Raw genomic sequence first — 19,041 nt, forward strand, 5'->3', positions numbered from 1 at the left:
TTTTTCTTCTTCTTAAATATGTTATCACAGAGGCGCTGATTGGCTTGGCCTTGGCCAGCGGCGGGCCCGTCTTAGAGCCGGCTGGCATTGGCTCTATCAGACACAGGGGGAGCTTCTAGCAGCTTCTCACAGAAGCCACCCCTGTAGCCCCCCCGCCACCAAAACCCTGCCACGCAAACCCAACACAATTCAAAATATATATATAACCTATTATATGAATTCTTATATAATATATAAGCATAACAGGAACAACAAAAATATGAAACCTTCCACATCTGTAGCTCCATTTAAATTAAGCAAATGTGGGGAATACGGTTACTGAGAAGGATGCTGGCCTTGCTTAATTTTTTTCAAGTGGAGCTATTCGGTGTGTCTGGACATATTATTAAATTAAAATCCTTATCAAACACTGAGGGAGCTTCATCTGTGAGACAGGGATTATGATGGCGAACATATGAACACTACAAAGAAGAATCTTCAAGACAGTTAATTTAAAATTAGTGTGCCCACAAGGCTAGACCTCAAGAATATAGAACCGGTACAATACTATATATAGCCAGAATGTAAAAGCTCTGGTACTTTCAATTGAATAACTAAATATAATAAAAATATAATGAATATAATAAAATATATTCTGGAATTTGGGCTTATATTCATTTCTTCCAAAGCTTGCTTTGTGTTTAAAGTCACTGAGACTGCTTTTGCAGGTGGATGGAGAATTTACCCGTTACTCAAAATAAGAATATAAAAGGCTGCTTGATGTGAAAACAAGACTCAAACATAATTTCACACTGTATCTACTGTTGCAGGGCACTCAATTTTCCTTATGAAAGAAAAATCATAAAACAAATATTAGCCACTGTATATGTAAATTATAATTTAGTAACTGTACCTAAATATACTCTTCTCCTGAAAGCAATAATTCTGACAAATGCATTTTTAAAAGTGATTTATCATGGAAGACTAAACAAAACATAAACAGAAAAAGTAACCCAACTAGAGAAACACTAAGCAGGTTCATCCCTTCTCTGACTATATGAGTAAACAAAACCAGCTATCTTAGTCACAGCACACTCTTTAACAACCTCCTCTCTTCTGCACTTCTGCAGAGTGTAGCCAAGCCTAAACGAGTGTGCTGGTTTGGGCTGGGATAGAGTTAATTTTCTTCATAGTAGCTGGTATGAGGCTATGTTTTGGATTTGTGCTAAAAACAGTGTTGATAACTCAGGGATGTTTTAGTTGTTGCTGAGCAGTGCTTGCACAGAGCCAAGGCCTTTTCTGCTTCTCACACCACCCCACGAGCCAGTGGGCTGGGGGTGCACAAGGAGTTGGGAGGGGACACAGCCGGGACAGCTGACCCCAACTGACCACAGGGATATCCCATACCATATGACGTCATGCTCAGCATAAAAAGCTGGGGGCAGAAGGAAAGGGGGGACACGTTTGGAGTGATGGCATTTGTCTTCCCAAGGAACCATTACGCATGATGGAGCCCTGCTTTCCTGGAGATGGCTGAACACCTGCCTGCCCATGGGAAGTGGTGAATGAATTCCTTGTTCTGCTTTGCTTTGCTTGTGTGTGCGGCTTTTGCTTTGCCTATTAAACTGTCTTTATCTCAACCCACGAGTCTTCTCACTTCAACTCTTCTGATTCTCTCCCACATCCAAATGGGAGGGGAGTGAGTGAGCAGCTGTGTGGTGCTCAGTTGCTGGCCAGGGTTAAACCACAACAAGAAGTCAGTATCTCTGACGTATTTTCAAGACTAAGACCATAGTCCTTGTGCTCACAACTGCCATTTATGAAGGAACAGTTGGACAGAGTCATATGGATGCTACTGTTCAATAAAAATCCATGCAATATTCTCTCTGGCAATCTCCTGGTGCTCCTGGTTTATGGCCACCCATGCTAAGAGGTCTTGTTTCCAGCCTTTTAACAACCTGTACTGCAGCTAATTTCACACATGCAAATACATGAATTTAGGATGATTTTCAAGGAATATGAATTTAGGATAATTTCCTTGAAAATCAAAGATTGGACAAAGGTCCACAAGCATTTACACTTTTTACGTGGAAGACTTTGGAACAAGTAGCAGAATACATAAATATTCATAATTTCACATAAAAATATGAATCTGAAGCATCCACAAGTTATTCTTCTAGATGCCTGATTTAAATACAGTAATTTTTCAGGTTTCTCTGTATTTCTTTGAAGTTCATAAAGGCAGCCTTCAGTCATAACAAAAGGTTTTTGTTTAATCCTTGCTAGGCAGACAGGAAAAAAAAATTAAAAAGAAAAGAAAAAATAATCAATCAAATCATTGTCCTCTAGCTTCATTCTTTGAATACCAAGCAGGTCTTGCACAGAATTTACACGTTATTATAAACTGAATGTTTTGAAAATTAAAATGGCTGAAATTAAATGTACATCTTACATCATTTTCTTCTTGCTTTTCAGTGAATCTATTACAGCTATTACGGTTGTTATGAACTTTTATCACCAGGATTATACTTGCAAAATCAGGAATTTAAATGCTATAGTGATCATTTTGCTGCTCAGTTTCAGTTCTTCTGTTAAATGAGTGTCTCAGGAATATATGTGAATTACATCAATGTCACAATAAATTTTATGGTATGTGAAAATCCAGCTGAACCAGAAAGGGCCTCGCACAGACCCATGCAACTTTGAAGTACACTTTGCTTTGAGCAGGGAAGACAAAATGACCTGCACAGGTCCCTTTAAAGCTCATTTTTTCCTTTGATTCTATACAACAAGCACAAACAATGCTTTAATCATGACCAACAGTGCAACGGAAAATTTTCCAGTAAGTAGTTTATCTTCAGGGATGAAAACCCGTATCAGCAATTTGCTGTTTACTACACAAACAACAAAATCACAGAATAAGTAGCAGTTCATTAAACGTGACATAGAACTCATTTCATGCTATGGAGTTGATACTTTTAGTTCACTAATTTTATCTTCAGTATGATTAAACAAGTCCTACATATGAACACTTAATTCTATCTTTCCAACAGTATATTAGGAGCAATTATTTAAGCGTTATTATTGATGATTCATAGAACTATCAACACCACACATTTCACTATGAATTACTGCTACTCTATTATAACACTTCAGCAAACTAAATCTCATTAGTATTTCCTATTTCATGAAAGGTAATAAAATATGTCTCATGCTTTAAGAATTGTTAGGATTGCATTTCTGTCTACAGATAATTATCTGTTTCCATTTAGTTTATTCCAAGAAAGGGTTTTTTCAATTGATCTTAAATAAAGTAATCCCCAAAGACCAGTCCACGCTGACAGAACAACTGCAAATTCTGAACTCAGTTCTAGTGAAAAAAAATAAAAAAGCCACAAACAGTCTCTCCTATAAACGTTCCAAACAAAAATAAATCCTGTTGTGAAAGCAATTTCTATTCCATTTTGCTCTTCGGTCTCATACTAAACTTTCAGAACACAAATAAGCAGAATATTTAACAATATAAAGCAGACACACCTCTTTCCTCAAAAACGCAGAAGGACAATTATTTACAAGTTATGCAAAGTACATTTTAACATCTGTAACAGGCATTAATAATCACAAATACGTGACACACGATCTAGATGAAGTGCAACCTCCTTTCCATAAGCCATGCAGGACTTCTTTTGGATAAACTTCACTATTAAAATAGACAGAGTTATGTAATTCATGTTTTCTAAGTCTAGCTTCTCACTTCTACAGCTGGGTTTGTGCCCTAAAATCAAGAGTCCCTCAACCCATTTACGGTACTTTGTAAGATTGCTAACATTAACTGGCATGAGAGAAAAATACTGCGACAGCTTTGAGTTCTCAGAATGATAAATACCAGATACACGGACAACAGTTAAGATTGCTCCTTCTATTGCTCCAGTCTATGGGCTTTAACCGAGGGAACAATTTTAGCACGATCTCCTGAACTGCCTCCTTCTGACATACCCACCCTTTCCACAGGAATTTTACTCTTTGGCTTTAGCACATATCACAGCTATTAAGTCAATAAATATGGAATGAGACTTCCATGTACAGGTTTAATAATTACTACAGCATGAGCACTGACTTTTAGAAAAAACAGACATTTGGTAGATATTTATAGTCCCTCTAAAATTAGATTATACTTGTGAAGTTCCCTCATGTGTGCTTTACTGTTGCTGAGGTATTTGAAAAAGTGATTCAGTAGCTCAAATATATTCTAGCTGTACATTACAGCTAAGCCACAACGTCTCCAGAAACTTAAAAACTGAGTGACAGAAAATTTAGTGGATTAGTAGTAAGCACACCAAAACACTCTGGCATGCATTTAAAAAGCAATACATTTAAAATTACTCATGTGACTGAATTTACCACTTTATTAGGCTTAATGGTTCCTTTAAAAAGTTTTGCAGTGCAAATGAGTTTCTTTCTTCAGGATATCACACATCACCACACTAAGGGGAACTATTTTTAAAATCACATCTAGAGCTGAGCAAGTAGTCTACTGTGATAATGTTTCCATGCAATAAACTCTTTGATACCTGCTTTATTTTACACATGCAAAGATCACAACAAAATGAAAACAAGAGAAGGAAATGTAATTATCTGAAGTGATTTTAAATTTAAAAGTAAATATTACTGAGAATGTGCAATTCACTCAGAACTTCAGAATCTTTCTTCACATCTCAAAATTAAATATTTCAACTCTGAATTTTAATTCAGATATAAAAACTTTCATCTGAAATTAAGTTTCAACAAATCCACATTTTTAAATTTTTTTAAGATTCCACACAATATGGGAATGACACTCCAAAGAAAATATTTTCATTAATTTTTCAAATGTAAAGTAGGAAGACAATGTTAATTAGTATAAGCTTCATTATTTTTAAGACTTACTTTATCTGTAATAAATCTGACTTTTGAAAGAAATGTGGGATTTCAAATACATTGTAGGAAGCACCATGTTCCATGATTTGTTCTTTACTTGTATTTCCATTTTTTTTCCCCTTTCTTCTTATCATCTAACATAAAGAATACAAGTTTTATGCAAATCAGCCAAGGAGGAATAACTTTAGCAGAAAGCCTACAGTCCTTGTCCTTTGTCAGAAGCCTCCTTTTCAGTATGGAAAGAGCAAATCTATCTGATTCAAATAAACAGGAGTTTTGCATAAACCTTAATACTCTAAGTTTCACACTCTGCCCTCTACCAAACACAGGTATATTGGGTTAGTCATGAATTAAAGTCTGTCTTCAGACATTTTATGTTAATTCAGAGTACATCCAGGAAAAGGTACTTAGGAGGACTTAGACAACAGATAAAGGTTTTGTGCTTCTGTCCTAAAAACACAAACTGGAAGAACAATAAAAGAAAACCAAAATTATACTTTCAGATTAAATGTCTGCCTTTTCCTATAAGGGTATCAGGGAAAATGTGCCTGTATCTTATGATGGATCCACTAATATAGATGACATACAACACTCAGGAAATTGCATTTCCTGAAAATCATGATGACAGACTTACAACAGATTCATTCCCTTGTTCCAGTCACCCTTCCTAGTACACAATCCAGTATCCCAATCTACCAAGCTTAATGTGCACTGAAAAATTTCAGCATCAATCAAAAAATCTGAAATTTCACATTGGTCCTATATTAAAGGGAAAAATCCTCAGATTTTGTAGTCATCTACCACAGCTGACTTCCAACTCAACAATAAGCACTGTTTAATATAAAAGTGTTTATATCTGTAATAATGGTACATACACATGTTCATTAAAAAATGAGCCTTATATTGAAGGCTAGAAAAATCCAGTAAGTATTTGAGTCCTTACTGCCCACTAAAAGCAATAATGCTGAAAGCAATGAGTCAAGACCACAAAGGTACTGACACACAAATTAACAACCTGAGCATAAGAAAAGTTATTTCTAACTATCAGAAGTTTTGTTTCCAGTACAGTTTCTTACCAGAAGACACAGCTGCTGCCTCATCTGGGTCATGATTTTCATGCCACTGCATCGTTCGGTAGTAACTGAGCATGACTTCCCAGAGAGCTTTGCAGAGATCAGCAAGGCATGGAATGTAGCTGTCTGATGTAATATGCTACAGAAAAACAAAATAATATTGTGAAACTTAACAATTGTGTTCATTTTTTGCAGAGGCAAAACAAACCATACAAAACCTCCATATTTATACAGCTGAGGTGCTTGACATCTGTCAGCTTCCTTTTCAAAAGTATCTGAGAGCTGATGAATGCCTGGTTTTAGTCAACAAATCAAATGCTGTCTAAAAGTCCAAAGATTATTTGTTAGTAAACTTTTTTTTTTACCAATTGGCCCATGTATTAACAATCTCTTATATTTATGGGGCAGCAAGGTAGATATAGAAGTAAAGCCACACAGTCTAATGGTCAGCACATCTCACCATCAAAGAGGGATGCAGCCACGCCTGTGACATGCAGACACTGTGCTAGTTCAATGATACAGATACTTGTACTCCAGTAGTACTTAGAAGCCATCCTGGCTGGTGCCCCATTGGACTGAATGCTGTATAAAGTAGTTTAAAAATAAACAAACTTAGATGGCAGCTGTCCTACCTCCCCAATCCACCCCGCTCCAAAGAGCCAACTGTGAATTAAGATATTCATTAGGTGAAGAGTGTCAATTTTATCAGAGAGATAGATATGCAGTAGAAATATCTAAGATGAGTTTGTCAGGTAAAGGGATGAATTTGAGAAGGGGTCTTGCTGGGTAAATAAAAGACTGTAAAATATATTGCTTATCTAAGTGGCAATGGTAAGTTACTCTCACTTGCTGTGAGGAAGCCCAGTCTCACAGCTTATAAACAAGGGCAAAGTCCAGCTGCGGAAATGTGATGTTATTATATTATTATTTAAAGGTTCTCAGAGAAGTCTGGAAATTAGCACTTCAAACTAACACTGTTAGTTTCTACTTGTTGCAGAAAGTTCATACTTTCCCATTGCTACCTCAGTGTCCACAGCTGACTTCTGCAAGGCTGGTAAGCTTTTGCCATGTGGGTACTGCATGCTAACCCAAAAATGTATATCCAAGATGATACAAAAGCTTTAGCATTACAGTTATTATTTTTGAAGAGTTTTGTTGTAAAAGCTTCTGCAACAGTGATGTCACTATAAACACCAAAATAATCAACCATGGATTCTATAGAGAGCAAACCCTTAATCAAAGCAATTAATTCCCTCTGAATTGCACCCTCGCCCACTGATGTAACCATGGTTTTCTAAACACTGAGTGTCCTTCCTGAGCAATGAACTGCAACAAAACCTTGGTAAGCTTGAATACTACATTTGTTGGATAATAAACATTGGATTGGACAGATTTCTTCCCACATGTAGATGCATCACTTATACCCCTCCTATTTCTCAGCTTTCAAGTAAAAAAAAAAATAATTATAAGCTACATGTCTTTACTTTCTATTTAATCATGTTCTCTTGCTTTCTAAGCTTAAATAATGCTCCTGGCAGTAGCATATACCGCCCAGGCCATATTCTCCTACACTCTGCTTATGATTAAGGACTCACAAGAACTGTTCGTTAGTGAAAGTATCTGGAGGCCTCATGTTAATCATTATGTCTTTTCAATTTGCTTGGGTTTTTTTATATGAATTATTATTCTGGTTCTGGTCCCAATCAAACCAGAGCTGCCTCAAGGATATAAATTAGGCATTCTGGACACACTAACAAGAAAAGTCAAGTTTTTGGTACATAAAAGAAGTAACAATTGAGAATACTACTTGTTTTCTAAAACACCCTTTAATGGGAGAGTTAATTAATTAAAGTGTCTCAATAATGCAGTCAGTAATCTCAGATATTATAGAACTTTGCTAAGGATGGAACAAGATAGGGTAATAAGTTTATCATTTAAACAGTAAGTAAGTTGCCCTGCCATTTCAACAGCTGTTTCAGCAATTTACTCTGCCAACTCATCAGAAAATGTTATTCTTCCTGTATTTCAGGGCTTTTAGTAGCTATAAAATCTAAACTTTAGTTGTGCAGATAACTATCTTGAAGACATATTGGCTTCCTGGTGGCTTCCATTTAGACTAAGGAAATAAACAACTTAATTTCTTTGAACTTATGCTAGAATAAAGAAAATCAAAACTTGAAGATGAAATAGCCAAAATCTCCCCTGGATCAGTAGTATTCAAAAGGAGAAAGGATGTAAGAGTTAGAGCATTGCATATTGCTAGGAAAAGAAATGTTCAATAAGAAAATAGTGGCTCAGAGTGCACAGGCACATAGCTTACATAAATGGCTACTTACTGAAAACATTATCCTTTTAAAAAACCTCACATTATTATAAAATCCAGTATCTGACTTCCAGAAAAGAAACAAACAAGCAAAAAAAAAAATTAAAACAAAGGAAAAAACCATTGTTTAATTAGAGTAAGCACTCCACAATCACTTATATGTTAGGAGCATGCTGGCTTAACAGTGTATCCAGGTTGAAGAGGGTTCTCACTGGAACCAGAGACAAAGAAAGACGACTCATATTTTAGTCTTAAACAAGGACAACTGAATGCAAGAGATGAACATTTGTTGCTATTTTTTCTACGGAAAGTTAGAAGTGGAATTGCTATGGTAGTCCAGCTTATTCAGCTCTCCGATTTTCACAAATGCACTGCAACAGGTAACAACCAACACTGAACAGCACGGTTTGTAACAGAGACCAAAATTTCCCATCTGCAGCCTGTCCCTAAATACCTAATTGTTACCAAGAGAGTAATGAATAATAATAATAAATCAATAAATTTCAAGGAAATTACTACAGTATTCAAAGTACATTACAGTGCTAAAGTTTGGGCACCTTTATACAGACTGCCACATGTCAGCTATTGGCAAGGTCACATAAATAAAGAAGCATCTCACAAGGGTTCTGCAGAAGAAAAACCAAATAGAAATAATGAGGTAAAAACTTTGTAACCACAGAGTTAAAGCCACTCTCTTTCTGTGTATTACAAAATATGATATTTCCAGTGATCTGAAAGGTCCTTCTGCACTGTCAAGGGTAAGGATTAACACCAGCACACAATCTGTATTTTAGAAGATGCCAGGAGGAGCTCAGTAGTACTGTTTGTAAACATAAATAAATGGGCTTAGTATCATAAATATTAGCAAAGAATGAGCAATAATACTGAAGGGCATATAGAAATATAAAGAAAAAAAGAAAAACAAAACTCAGAAGAAAAATGCATTAAAAACTAAGAAATGAAAACAAAAACACCCTCTGAAGACTTAAAGCAGAAGTACAAAAGGTCTGCAGGCTGGAGAACAGGGATCAGGGTTTGCTGGCTTGCTTCAACTAGAATTCATCTCAGTGAAATGCAAATACAACCTATCTGGAACCTTACTCATTCTGTTCATTAATACCTCTGTCAATTACTCAAAATAAATTGATTTTTCATAATCCATTTTCATTCACATGAAGGCTCTTAGATTATGTAAGCCTTTTAAGTCAAAGGGCACCTCTTCACAGTGAAATGGTTTTCAGTGCAGATGTGTTGTTTACTAGTTGAAGCAACACAATCCCAGGAGATCTGAGAAGTGAAAGAGCAGAAAGTGGATCAGAATATGAACTTTAATCTCCTTGTGACTGTACTTAGATTTAATAAATTGCAACCAATGGGGTGGGGTCCTTGAGTTGATGAAGTATGATGAGGGTTTAGTCTGTGACTGAAACAAGGGAATGAAGAACATTCCAGATAGAAACGTAATTTCAAGTTTTAAATCAATGTTACAACCACCTGAAATACTTCACACTCCCTCTCCCCACCACCTAAAGTTTAAGAAAATTTCTCAGGGTGTAACATTAAGATCACAAGTGAAAGAATTAGAGTGAACTAAAAATACCACTGAAAATACAGTAATTCATTCTAACAACATTTAAAAAATAAACAAAAGTATATGCATGCAAGAAACTGTATCTAAAATCTATACTAGAGGAAAATACAAATACAGGGTTATGCCTAGTCCATGATCTGCCTGTCATCAGGCTTTTGCATCTCAGTATTACAGCTGTTCATTATCTTGATACCAAAAGTGCAATCAATCTGATACAATATTAGGGTCATGGGAAGACTCCAATTAAGTTAATATCTTTACAAGAATCCTTACTGAAATGCAATATTACCGAAACTGTGACCTCAGCCGAAATGCACTGAAATAAAGTTCAAAGCTAACAGTGATTCCAGTAACTAGTATATTACACCGAAGAGATGGGAGTTTTGAAATCTTGATTCTCCTGTTTGTATCCTACAATTTACTTTTTATATTTATTTAGGTGGTGCGTACACTAACTCCAAAGTGCTAAGATTTAGTGCAATCAAAATCAGTGCTAATTTGTAAATAACCAATCTCTCAATTAGCTTATGAGTTGTATTAAGAAACTATAGTAGCTGCAGGGTTATTTTAATAACTGAGTCCCTATTTACATAAGGTACACGTACAACAGTGGAAAATTTCAGATTAAAAAATATGCATATATGCAAGAATTACATACTGTGCAGAGGTCTTTGTACTGTAACTTCTGAAACTTGGTGTCTGTGTTTCCTGCACACAGCTCCACATATCCAAGCACTACTTGAAACACAGTGTTATGAATGGCTTGAGTGAAGTGCATGTGTAATTGGTCCATTGCTGTCTGAAAGAAAAGGTATAACATAAAATCAAATCGTAAAATTCAATTTGTCATATGCCATAGTCTTTTAATGTAAGTCTTTTTCAGTACTGAACACAGGAGATTGTAAGCATGGCCTCCAATCTTTGTTTCAAAAACATGTAACATAGGACTTGGCAATATGACAATACGGTAACATAAAAGAGTTCAGGTATTACCAGTAAAATCAGTTTCCCCTGCCACCGTCCCTCTACAACTCACCAGTTTTTTGACATTACCACTAGTAAATATTAATTTTACTTATTTATTTATAGAATTTACTCATTCATTCTTTTGCCCTTCCAATCATTGATGAATGTGTCAAAAACACATGAGTTGAGATCAGAGCTACTTTTGCCACTGGAAACACTTTCAGCTAAAATAAAAATATTTCCTTTGCGATTAACAAAACTAAAACCACAAAGTCTTCAATCCATCCACTTGCCAAACTGAGTTCTTCCTTGAAGAATATGAAGTAGGATCAAGTGTTACAGAAAGGCATGCACATCACATCAATAAATTTCTTACAAAAACCCTCTTTGCAATAAAAACAAAATATGGCAATTGTTTAATAAAACTTACCTTTTCAGAAAAAAAAAATATCAGTACATGTACTGAACAGTGATGACTATATAACATATAAATTTTGCCATAATCATGCCCAAGTTTCACGTCAGGCTGTTTCCCTGATCCTTTGTTAATAAACTGAATGTAACATTAGTCCATTTGACACACTGATTTTTCTCACTGTTTCAAGATATGCTAATAATCAGTATATATGGTATAATAAGAATTTTTAAAAAAATATTTGATATGCCAGAATGAAGTTATCAGATTTAAAAATGCTAAGTTTTGCTACTTGCTATTTGACATTCTTAGCTACTGACAAGAGCTGAGAACTCAATTAAGAAATGAACAACAATTCTGCTTCAATCCTATCGCAAATAACTGATCTTCTGCAGCTAGTCCTAACTCCAATTAGTCAAAGAAAACACAATGACAACTGAGAACATGAGAAGTACTGAAGACACTGAAGGTTCTTGTCATTTTGTTTAATGATGAGGGGTCAAGATGGGAGTTATTTCAACAATGATGCAACTAAATTCTTTTCAGAACAAGATCAAAATACATACTTTAATAGTAATAAAAAGAATGTCAAAAACAAGTCAGTCTATCATGAGATTAGAGCAGGCAAAACCATGCAGTAACAAATAACACTTTTGTTTTGTTCAGAAATGTCATTCCTCTCCAACAAAAAGTCTGCCTTTCTCAACATAGCATGTACTAGACTTTGGAGCAATGAATGCATTACATCTACTTTTGTTCAGGAAACAAAGAAATTGCATACAGTGCACTAACAAAGGAAAAGTCTAATTAATCTTCTCTCCTGACTTTAAGTTGCAGTCTTTAGATGCTCCAATAATTCTGCACATTGTCAGAGTATGGGAAGAGAAATTTGTTTCTATTCTATTGCAGCTATACTGTTATCACAGTCAAGCCATGGAAGAACCCTACTTTCATAGAAAGATTCTAATTAGAAAGAAACGAAAACCAAACAAAACCTGAAAAAAACAACCCCCCAAAAAAGGCATTCTAATGTCAGCCATGCTTCTGAATACTGGGAAACATCATAAAAAACCCCAAGCATAATAAAGAACAAATGGGGTTCTTATTCCTGTCTTCATCAGGGGACAGGCACTTTGACATGATCTTTAGCAACTAAAGCTTTCTGGAGAAATCTCTTCTCTAAGCAAAACACCTTTGCTGCACTGGCACCACCATGTTCAGCCTCACTATGTTATGAACACCGATCACTGACGAAAGATGCCTCCTGGACTTTCTCCTCTCCTTACCCCCTTTCACTTCACAGGAGCTTGGTACTAGCTCCCACACATCACATCTGCTTCTGAAGGAAATGGGTTTACCACCTTCCCAGAGAAACCATCCTAAGCCTCAAGGCAGTGAGTGCACCAACAGAAGAGAAATACATCCTATTGGAGAATTTAGACCTACTCCTATTTACATATAAAAGGCTCTAGGCACACAGAGATACAACTTTTAGGACATGTCCACAGTGTAAGTTTGACATGCTTTGTGTCATTTTGTTGCCAAAAAAAAATCTCACATCTTCATTCCTGTCACATTTGAGTACAACATAAAATGGGGACGCACACATACAAGGTACAGGCTGTGCAAAACTCAGTAACAGGGACCTAGCTATGAAAAATAGTACTTGCGTGCCCAAATATAATTAATAGCATTGTAAACAGAGCTGAAATATGGAACTTTTACAGTTGTACCATGTCCAAAAAGCTACATGTTACAGTAATACAGAGTTTACCTTTAGCAATCACTGTTAAATTATCTGAGCATTATAAAACTCTTTGTATACTCAGCAAGATTCATCAGCATTAGGAAAATAAATTACCATCACTGTACTCAAAGCTTCACGCTGTTACACCACTGTGCTTTGTGACTTACTCAGAAGATGAGTACTAACCTGTGTTTTTCCAAGCAGCCTGTAAGCCTGCTGAACCTTTGTATAATGACCTATATCAAAGTTCTTGCATATTTTGGAGAGTGCTACATCCAATTGCTCCTATATAAATGAAGGAAAAAATGTGTTAAACTCTTAATAAAAACAGGCCAAATAATACATTACTTAAACAATAGCAAGTGCAGAAAAGATGCTTACTTAAACGATCTAATAATTATGCTTGTACAATAGCCAAGACTGTACATTACTGGACTATTTTGAGGTGCTCAAATGTTACTCCTTGCAGCCTGCAGTACTTCAGTCTCAAATTTCTGTCAGCCAAACAGTTCCCACCATTTCCAAGAACAAGCACAGTAAGAAGTACACTACTTCACTGAAGTCAAATTCAAAGTGATGTTTACTTTGAGGTCTAGCACCACAATATAAGCCGGGATTTCTAACTTGGTCTAGCCGCAGTCCTAAGAAAAACCTCAATCCGAGGGGGGGGGAAATGAAAATGCTCCACAGGTGTTTCAGTTCAAGCAATTCAATTATAGACTTCTTAACTCTCTGACCACCATCTCTTAAATGGAATTAACACTATCTAACTTCAAAGTTCATTGTGAAATAAGTCATTTATGGACTACTACACCAGCACAATGATCAGTACCATAGGTGAAGAAAGCGCACACACACACCATTACTAGTTCTGCCATCAGAGCTGTGTCCGAGCATACACAACAGCTTTGCAATAAATGAAGTTCATCTATTATGTGTACTGAATGAAAAAAAAACCAACCCTAAAACAGGATCATACACTTAATGACTAAGTAAGAACGCTTCCAAGGATTTGACCATGTAGCTTAATAACGTAATTCTCAGTTAGATGCTGTAATATTGTCAGAGATACACAGCCTAACTCTAGTTATTTTCAATCAACAATGGAAGAAAAGAAAACAAGAATCAGTAACATGTGATAATATACACAGCTAGCAGATATCTTCTCTCCTTGCTAGTCACTAAAGCCATTTCAATTCCTATTATGTAAGGATCTTGCAATGTAGTGTTGCTCTTGCAATTAGAAACCACAGAAGATAGTTTAGTGCCTATGTACTTTTACTTACTCCACTAGAAAATTTTCATGAATAACTTCATTAGCCACAAAATACTGATGAATTGTAATCCGGAGATTTGGGGGGTAGGGGGGTGGGTATTTTCTTGGGGTTTTTTTAAGCAGATCAATATTTTCTTTAAGCAAAAAAAAGGAGACTAGAATACAATCAAATACTGCATATTTTCCTAAGCAAAATAGTAAAAGGACAAGTAACGTAAAGATTTGGAACTTCTTTAAAGGGTTACTCAGCAATTTGAATTTCAGCCATATACTGATTTAAAAAAAAAAAAAATTGCTTCCTTCTCTTATATCATGAAGAACAGCTGTACAAACAGAAACAGTGAAGGAGGGGGAGTGATAGAGCGGCTCTGGTAGGCACCTGGCCTCCAGCCAGGGTCAACCCACCACAATACCAAACTGCCCTCTCAAACACAGAGCACATTAATCTTTTCAGCTACATTTTTCAATGGTTCCTTCCACTATAGCCGCCTTGTAACATAGTATAAAAGTAAGGTCAATGTTAAAACCTAAATTACAAGAAGATAAAAAAAAATGAAAAAAGGAATGGACCTATGTAGAGGCACTCAACTATTGAGAAGACTATTAAAATATTAATTAACAGAATATGGTTCTATATTAATTAAAGCATGTATTTCACAGGAACACTCTATGAACCCCAGGATGACTTACACTCTCCCATATGTATAGACATAATTCCAGTAGAAAATAAGGTACTTTCACAGGAGGGAAATAAGCTATTTCTATAAATTCACAAATAGTAAATAAAAATCTTGAATATGATTATTTGGCTAGCTGAGAATTGCTATCACCAGCCAACATGGTACATTTTACTAGATTTTATTAAGAGCAGAATTTGTTCTGCAAAGCTGTTCCTGGAAGGAAGGAAAGATGCATATCTCCTTTTAAGCAACTTCAATGTTTGCTCACAAGGAATAAATGGCACATAAATGAAGGCAATAGGAATGAAAGCTGAGTGATCTTTAAGAAGAAAAAGACGAGTTTAATGACTGGCCTATGTGAGAGTGAGAAGAAAACAGTCATTTCATTAGCTCTTTTGAACCAGCCATGCTCTGAATAGAGCATATATATCAGTGACAGAGTAAAAGAACAAAGAAAAGCTTTGCAGGAAAGTGAAAGTACAAAGGCATAAATGAAGGAAATTTAACGAAGTTCTAATTGTACAGGGAATTAAATAACAAGGTACGATAATACATACACTAATCTGGCTTTCTAAAAAGCACATGACCAGAGGTGTAGAGAGCTGCCAGGATAGCTAATTCCATTTCCTGATATGCACTACATGTGTAGGCATTACATGCATTACATATACATTATACATATCTACATTACCAGATTTCTTACAAAAAGCTTGTCAAGTTCCAGCTCAAAATTACCTAGTAATGGAGTTAAAAAAATTCCTACTGTTCAAGAACTCTTTTTTGCCACCAATTTCCAGCAAGACACTTACCATTTTATATTCATTTGCTTCTGCGATACTATCTACCAACTTAAACTAAGCTTCTGTCTTAGTCACATCTTTCCCAGTTATTCAAGTCTTACTTCCTCTGGTTTAGCACTGGCCCTATCCAGCAGTTTCTCTAAAATTTCCAGTGAAACTGTGCTATCTTGTGTAGCTTATACAAACCTATTGGCATGGTGCTAATTTACTTTTTCACAATTATTCAGGAGTAGCCTAAAGAATTCACAGCAGTTCATGGACTGAAAACCATCGTGCATCTTCGCCATACAGGGAACATTACCTTCGATCAAGCACTTCAAATGTTATGTGCCTCTTTTATTTGACTGCTTTACCATTTGAAGTGGTCACAATTAGTGAGCTGGGCTCGTTAAGTTTGATAAAATATTATAGAGCATTTCAGTTGACTGCAGCACAAAAGTCTACATGAATAGCAATGACTAGAGCATTCCAAAGACTGTATTTGAAAGAAACAGGCATGTTCTGTAATTGCTAATAACATCACATTAGAAAGCTCTAGTACCCAGAGGTTAAATGCTGTCTTATACTAAACATCTGTATATTCTTACCTCTATTTGTTCCAAGGTGTCTTGCAGTTTTGAATTCAACTCACTATTAATGAAAGAGAAAAACTGTTCAAAATCAAATTACTGATCATATTAAAATTTCACACTAAGTTTCTTGTTTCCAAAAAACATATTTGCCTGCTACCAAGCCACAATATAGTAATATATCACAATTCGTTAACCTGCTGTTACTGTATCAGAGTAGCATCACCACCCTACTGTTACTACTGAAAAGCAATTACTGCAGGCATTTGCAGCATTCCTAACACTTCAAATTAAAATATTTGTTGCAGCAGCATATTATCCAAGGTTTACAAGACTCCATCCTGCTAGGATTTAGCCAAGCATTCAAAGATATTCCCAACCCCCAAGAAACTCATGCTGTAAATGTTTCGTTTTGGCACTCTGGTCTACAGCAGAACATAACCAGAAAGGTCAGGGCTACCAAGTCTTTGCAAACCATGGTATTGTCACTTTTACTCACTGCTCAGGAATCCCTTATAGAAACACCATAGGAAAAAAAGAACTTAAGCTTACACAACTTTCAGAAAATCTTTTTAAGACCATCATTTCACTTCTCTGAGCTGTATTTGGTATAGAAAGATTAACAAAAATAGCTACTATAAGAGAAACTATTTAGGACAAAGAAAGGCACAACTGCTACTTTCCAACAATCAGCTTTAAAAATTTCAGAACACCAACCAGAAAAATAAGACACAAAATATAACTACTATGTTTTTGTTTGGAAGGGTCAAAGCAACCAAAAAATCGGCAAGATTACTGTAGCCAATATTTTTTTGTTGTTTCTCCACATGCGACAAGCCTGCAAACAGAAAAGCCTTGACAACAATTTCATGTTACTAGCTCTCCTGCTAGAGTTTATGATAATTTCCTGTTACTTAGTTCTTTCAACTAGCAAGACGACATTAGAACAAGAGTAAGAACCTTGCTCTGTGCAGAGAATCACTCCTTCTTTCCATCTTTAGAACTAGGTACAGCATAGACCATCATTCCCTGTGTATAAACACATAGTTGGTTTACATGTTAAAATTAACTGGTCTAAAACATAGAAGCTGCTGACATTAGCGAAAAATGATGCAACGCACAGGTAGTCTCTGCACACACTGAACAAATTAAGCAATTGTACTGCTCTAAGTCGTAGGAAAATTCACAAAGCCACTAATGGTAGCAAGTACCATATAAACACAAGATTATAATTCCTTTCAAACAAATGTCATGAACATGCTGCTGCTGATCTAGCTTTTCTTATGAAATTAAAAATACACATGGATTTTTCACCTCAGTCAGGCAACTTGCATGCACGCACACTTGAGGAACTTGCTCAATTACTCCAATGTATGGCTGAAAAGCTTCCTGGGCTCCAGAAACCAGTTCCGTGATTATTGCAGATGATCACATTTGACTAATTTCGTTCGTATACCAGCACAGATCCTCATGAAAACTAGTTCCTTGTTTCCACTATTTTTAATGCCAGGCAAGCCTCAGCTTGCAATCACCTGGTGACATATGAGGCTTGGGCGGCTCAGGGACCTGAGCCTTCATATCACAATTCCCAGCAAATGCCCCAAGATTGGAGCCATTATGGAACAGTATACATTTATTTCCTTTTGGGAGAGGAGGATGGGGAGGAATTCAAAAGACCTTTTTCCACATGAAACACAACCAAGGTAAAACTGTCACGTTTTTCTTACCCATGCAACTCCTCTGACAGTGCTCTCTTCCCATTCAAGTGAGGGCTCAAGCACCAATTTTAAATACACACATTCAGTCTATTTATTCAACCAAGCTATGATATACGGACATGTTTGCAAGAATACAGCCTACATTTACACTGACTATTCTAGAAAAAGAAGGTGCAATCACAAAATTTCATAAGAAAAGTAACTTTGATCAAGTACTGAAGTGAAAATGTAGAAATGCAGTGTCCAGCTACATCTGTATGTATTTTCTGAGACAGAATTATAAAGGTGGTGCTTGGACATAATGGCTACATGATTATTATGAAAGCCCATTTACGATGATTGAGACTTTAATTCAAGACATTCATTTAATTCAATAAAAAAAAAAAATTAGAAGTCTTTTTTTTGCATCCCCATCCACAGAAATCTAAATTAGTGCATTTTTAGAAGGCACATTACTGCAACAGAACAGCAGTAATATTTCGACCCAAATGCAATAGACAGAGTCATCCTATTATCTGACACTGTATTTTCCTACAGGTTTTTCCAAGGGAGTCTACTCACATCAGAACTGATCAACAAGCAGAAGGCAAAAGACTTCGATTTACATTTTTAAACAAAAATGAATCACATAATGCAAGCATTCCCTAAGAAGACAACAATGGAGAACAAAAATAATAGACATCCAGCCTATTATTTCAAAGGTGGATGAGCAGCCACTCTTAAAACCAAAGAAGTCTTAGCAGGGGAGCTAAAGTGCTTGCCTCTGCAGATTATGTATACACCAAAATAAAACAATGTACACGCTTCCTAGAAGGGTTTAAATCGCCTGCTGTTTAAGAGCTACACCCAATTCCTACCACCATCTAGCAAGAAAAATGTGAAGTATGATTGTACAAAGGATGGCACCGATTCTTGTCACGTGGACAGCAAACAATCAAAGGGATACTGTGAAAATTTCATAGTAAGATATAGAGGTGATGCCTCATA

At 36.0% G+C, this 19,041-nt stretch overlaps 1 protein-coding gene across 4 annotated transcripts in view; it reads right to left on the reverse strand.

Annotated features, from left to right (window-relative positions):
- VPS50 (VPS50 subunit of EARP/GARPII complex) overlaps positions 1-19,041 on the reverse strand; it is a 97,181-nt gene that overhangs the window by 51,787 nt on the left and 26,353 nt on the right. For all 4 annotated transcript variants that reach the window (XR_008575813.1, XM_054816137.1, XM_054816136.1 and 1 more), the window contains 4 exons: positions 16,355-16,397; positions 13,198-13,296; positions 10,542-10,682; positions 5,973-6,108 (listed from right to left, as the gene is read on the reverse strand). Coding sequence is in view for 3 of the 4 variants with exons in the window: in XM_054816137.1 (XP_054672112.1) it covers positions 5,973-6,108; positions 10,542-10,682; positions 13,198-13,296; positions 16,355-16,397 (419 nt within the window). In the remaining variant the exon portion in view is untranslated. The remainder of the gene's footprint in view (positions 1-5,972; positions 6,109-10,541; positions 10,683-13,197; positions 13,297-16,354; positions 16,398-19,041) is intronic.

This window comes from Grus americana, chromosome 2, assembly GCF_028858705.1.
Source record: "Grus americana isolate bGruAme1 chromosome 2, bGruAme1.mat, whole genome shotgun sequence".
Lineage (NCBI taxonomy): Eukaryota > Metazoa > Chordata > Aves > Gruiformes > Gruidae > Grus > Grus americana.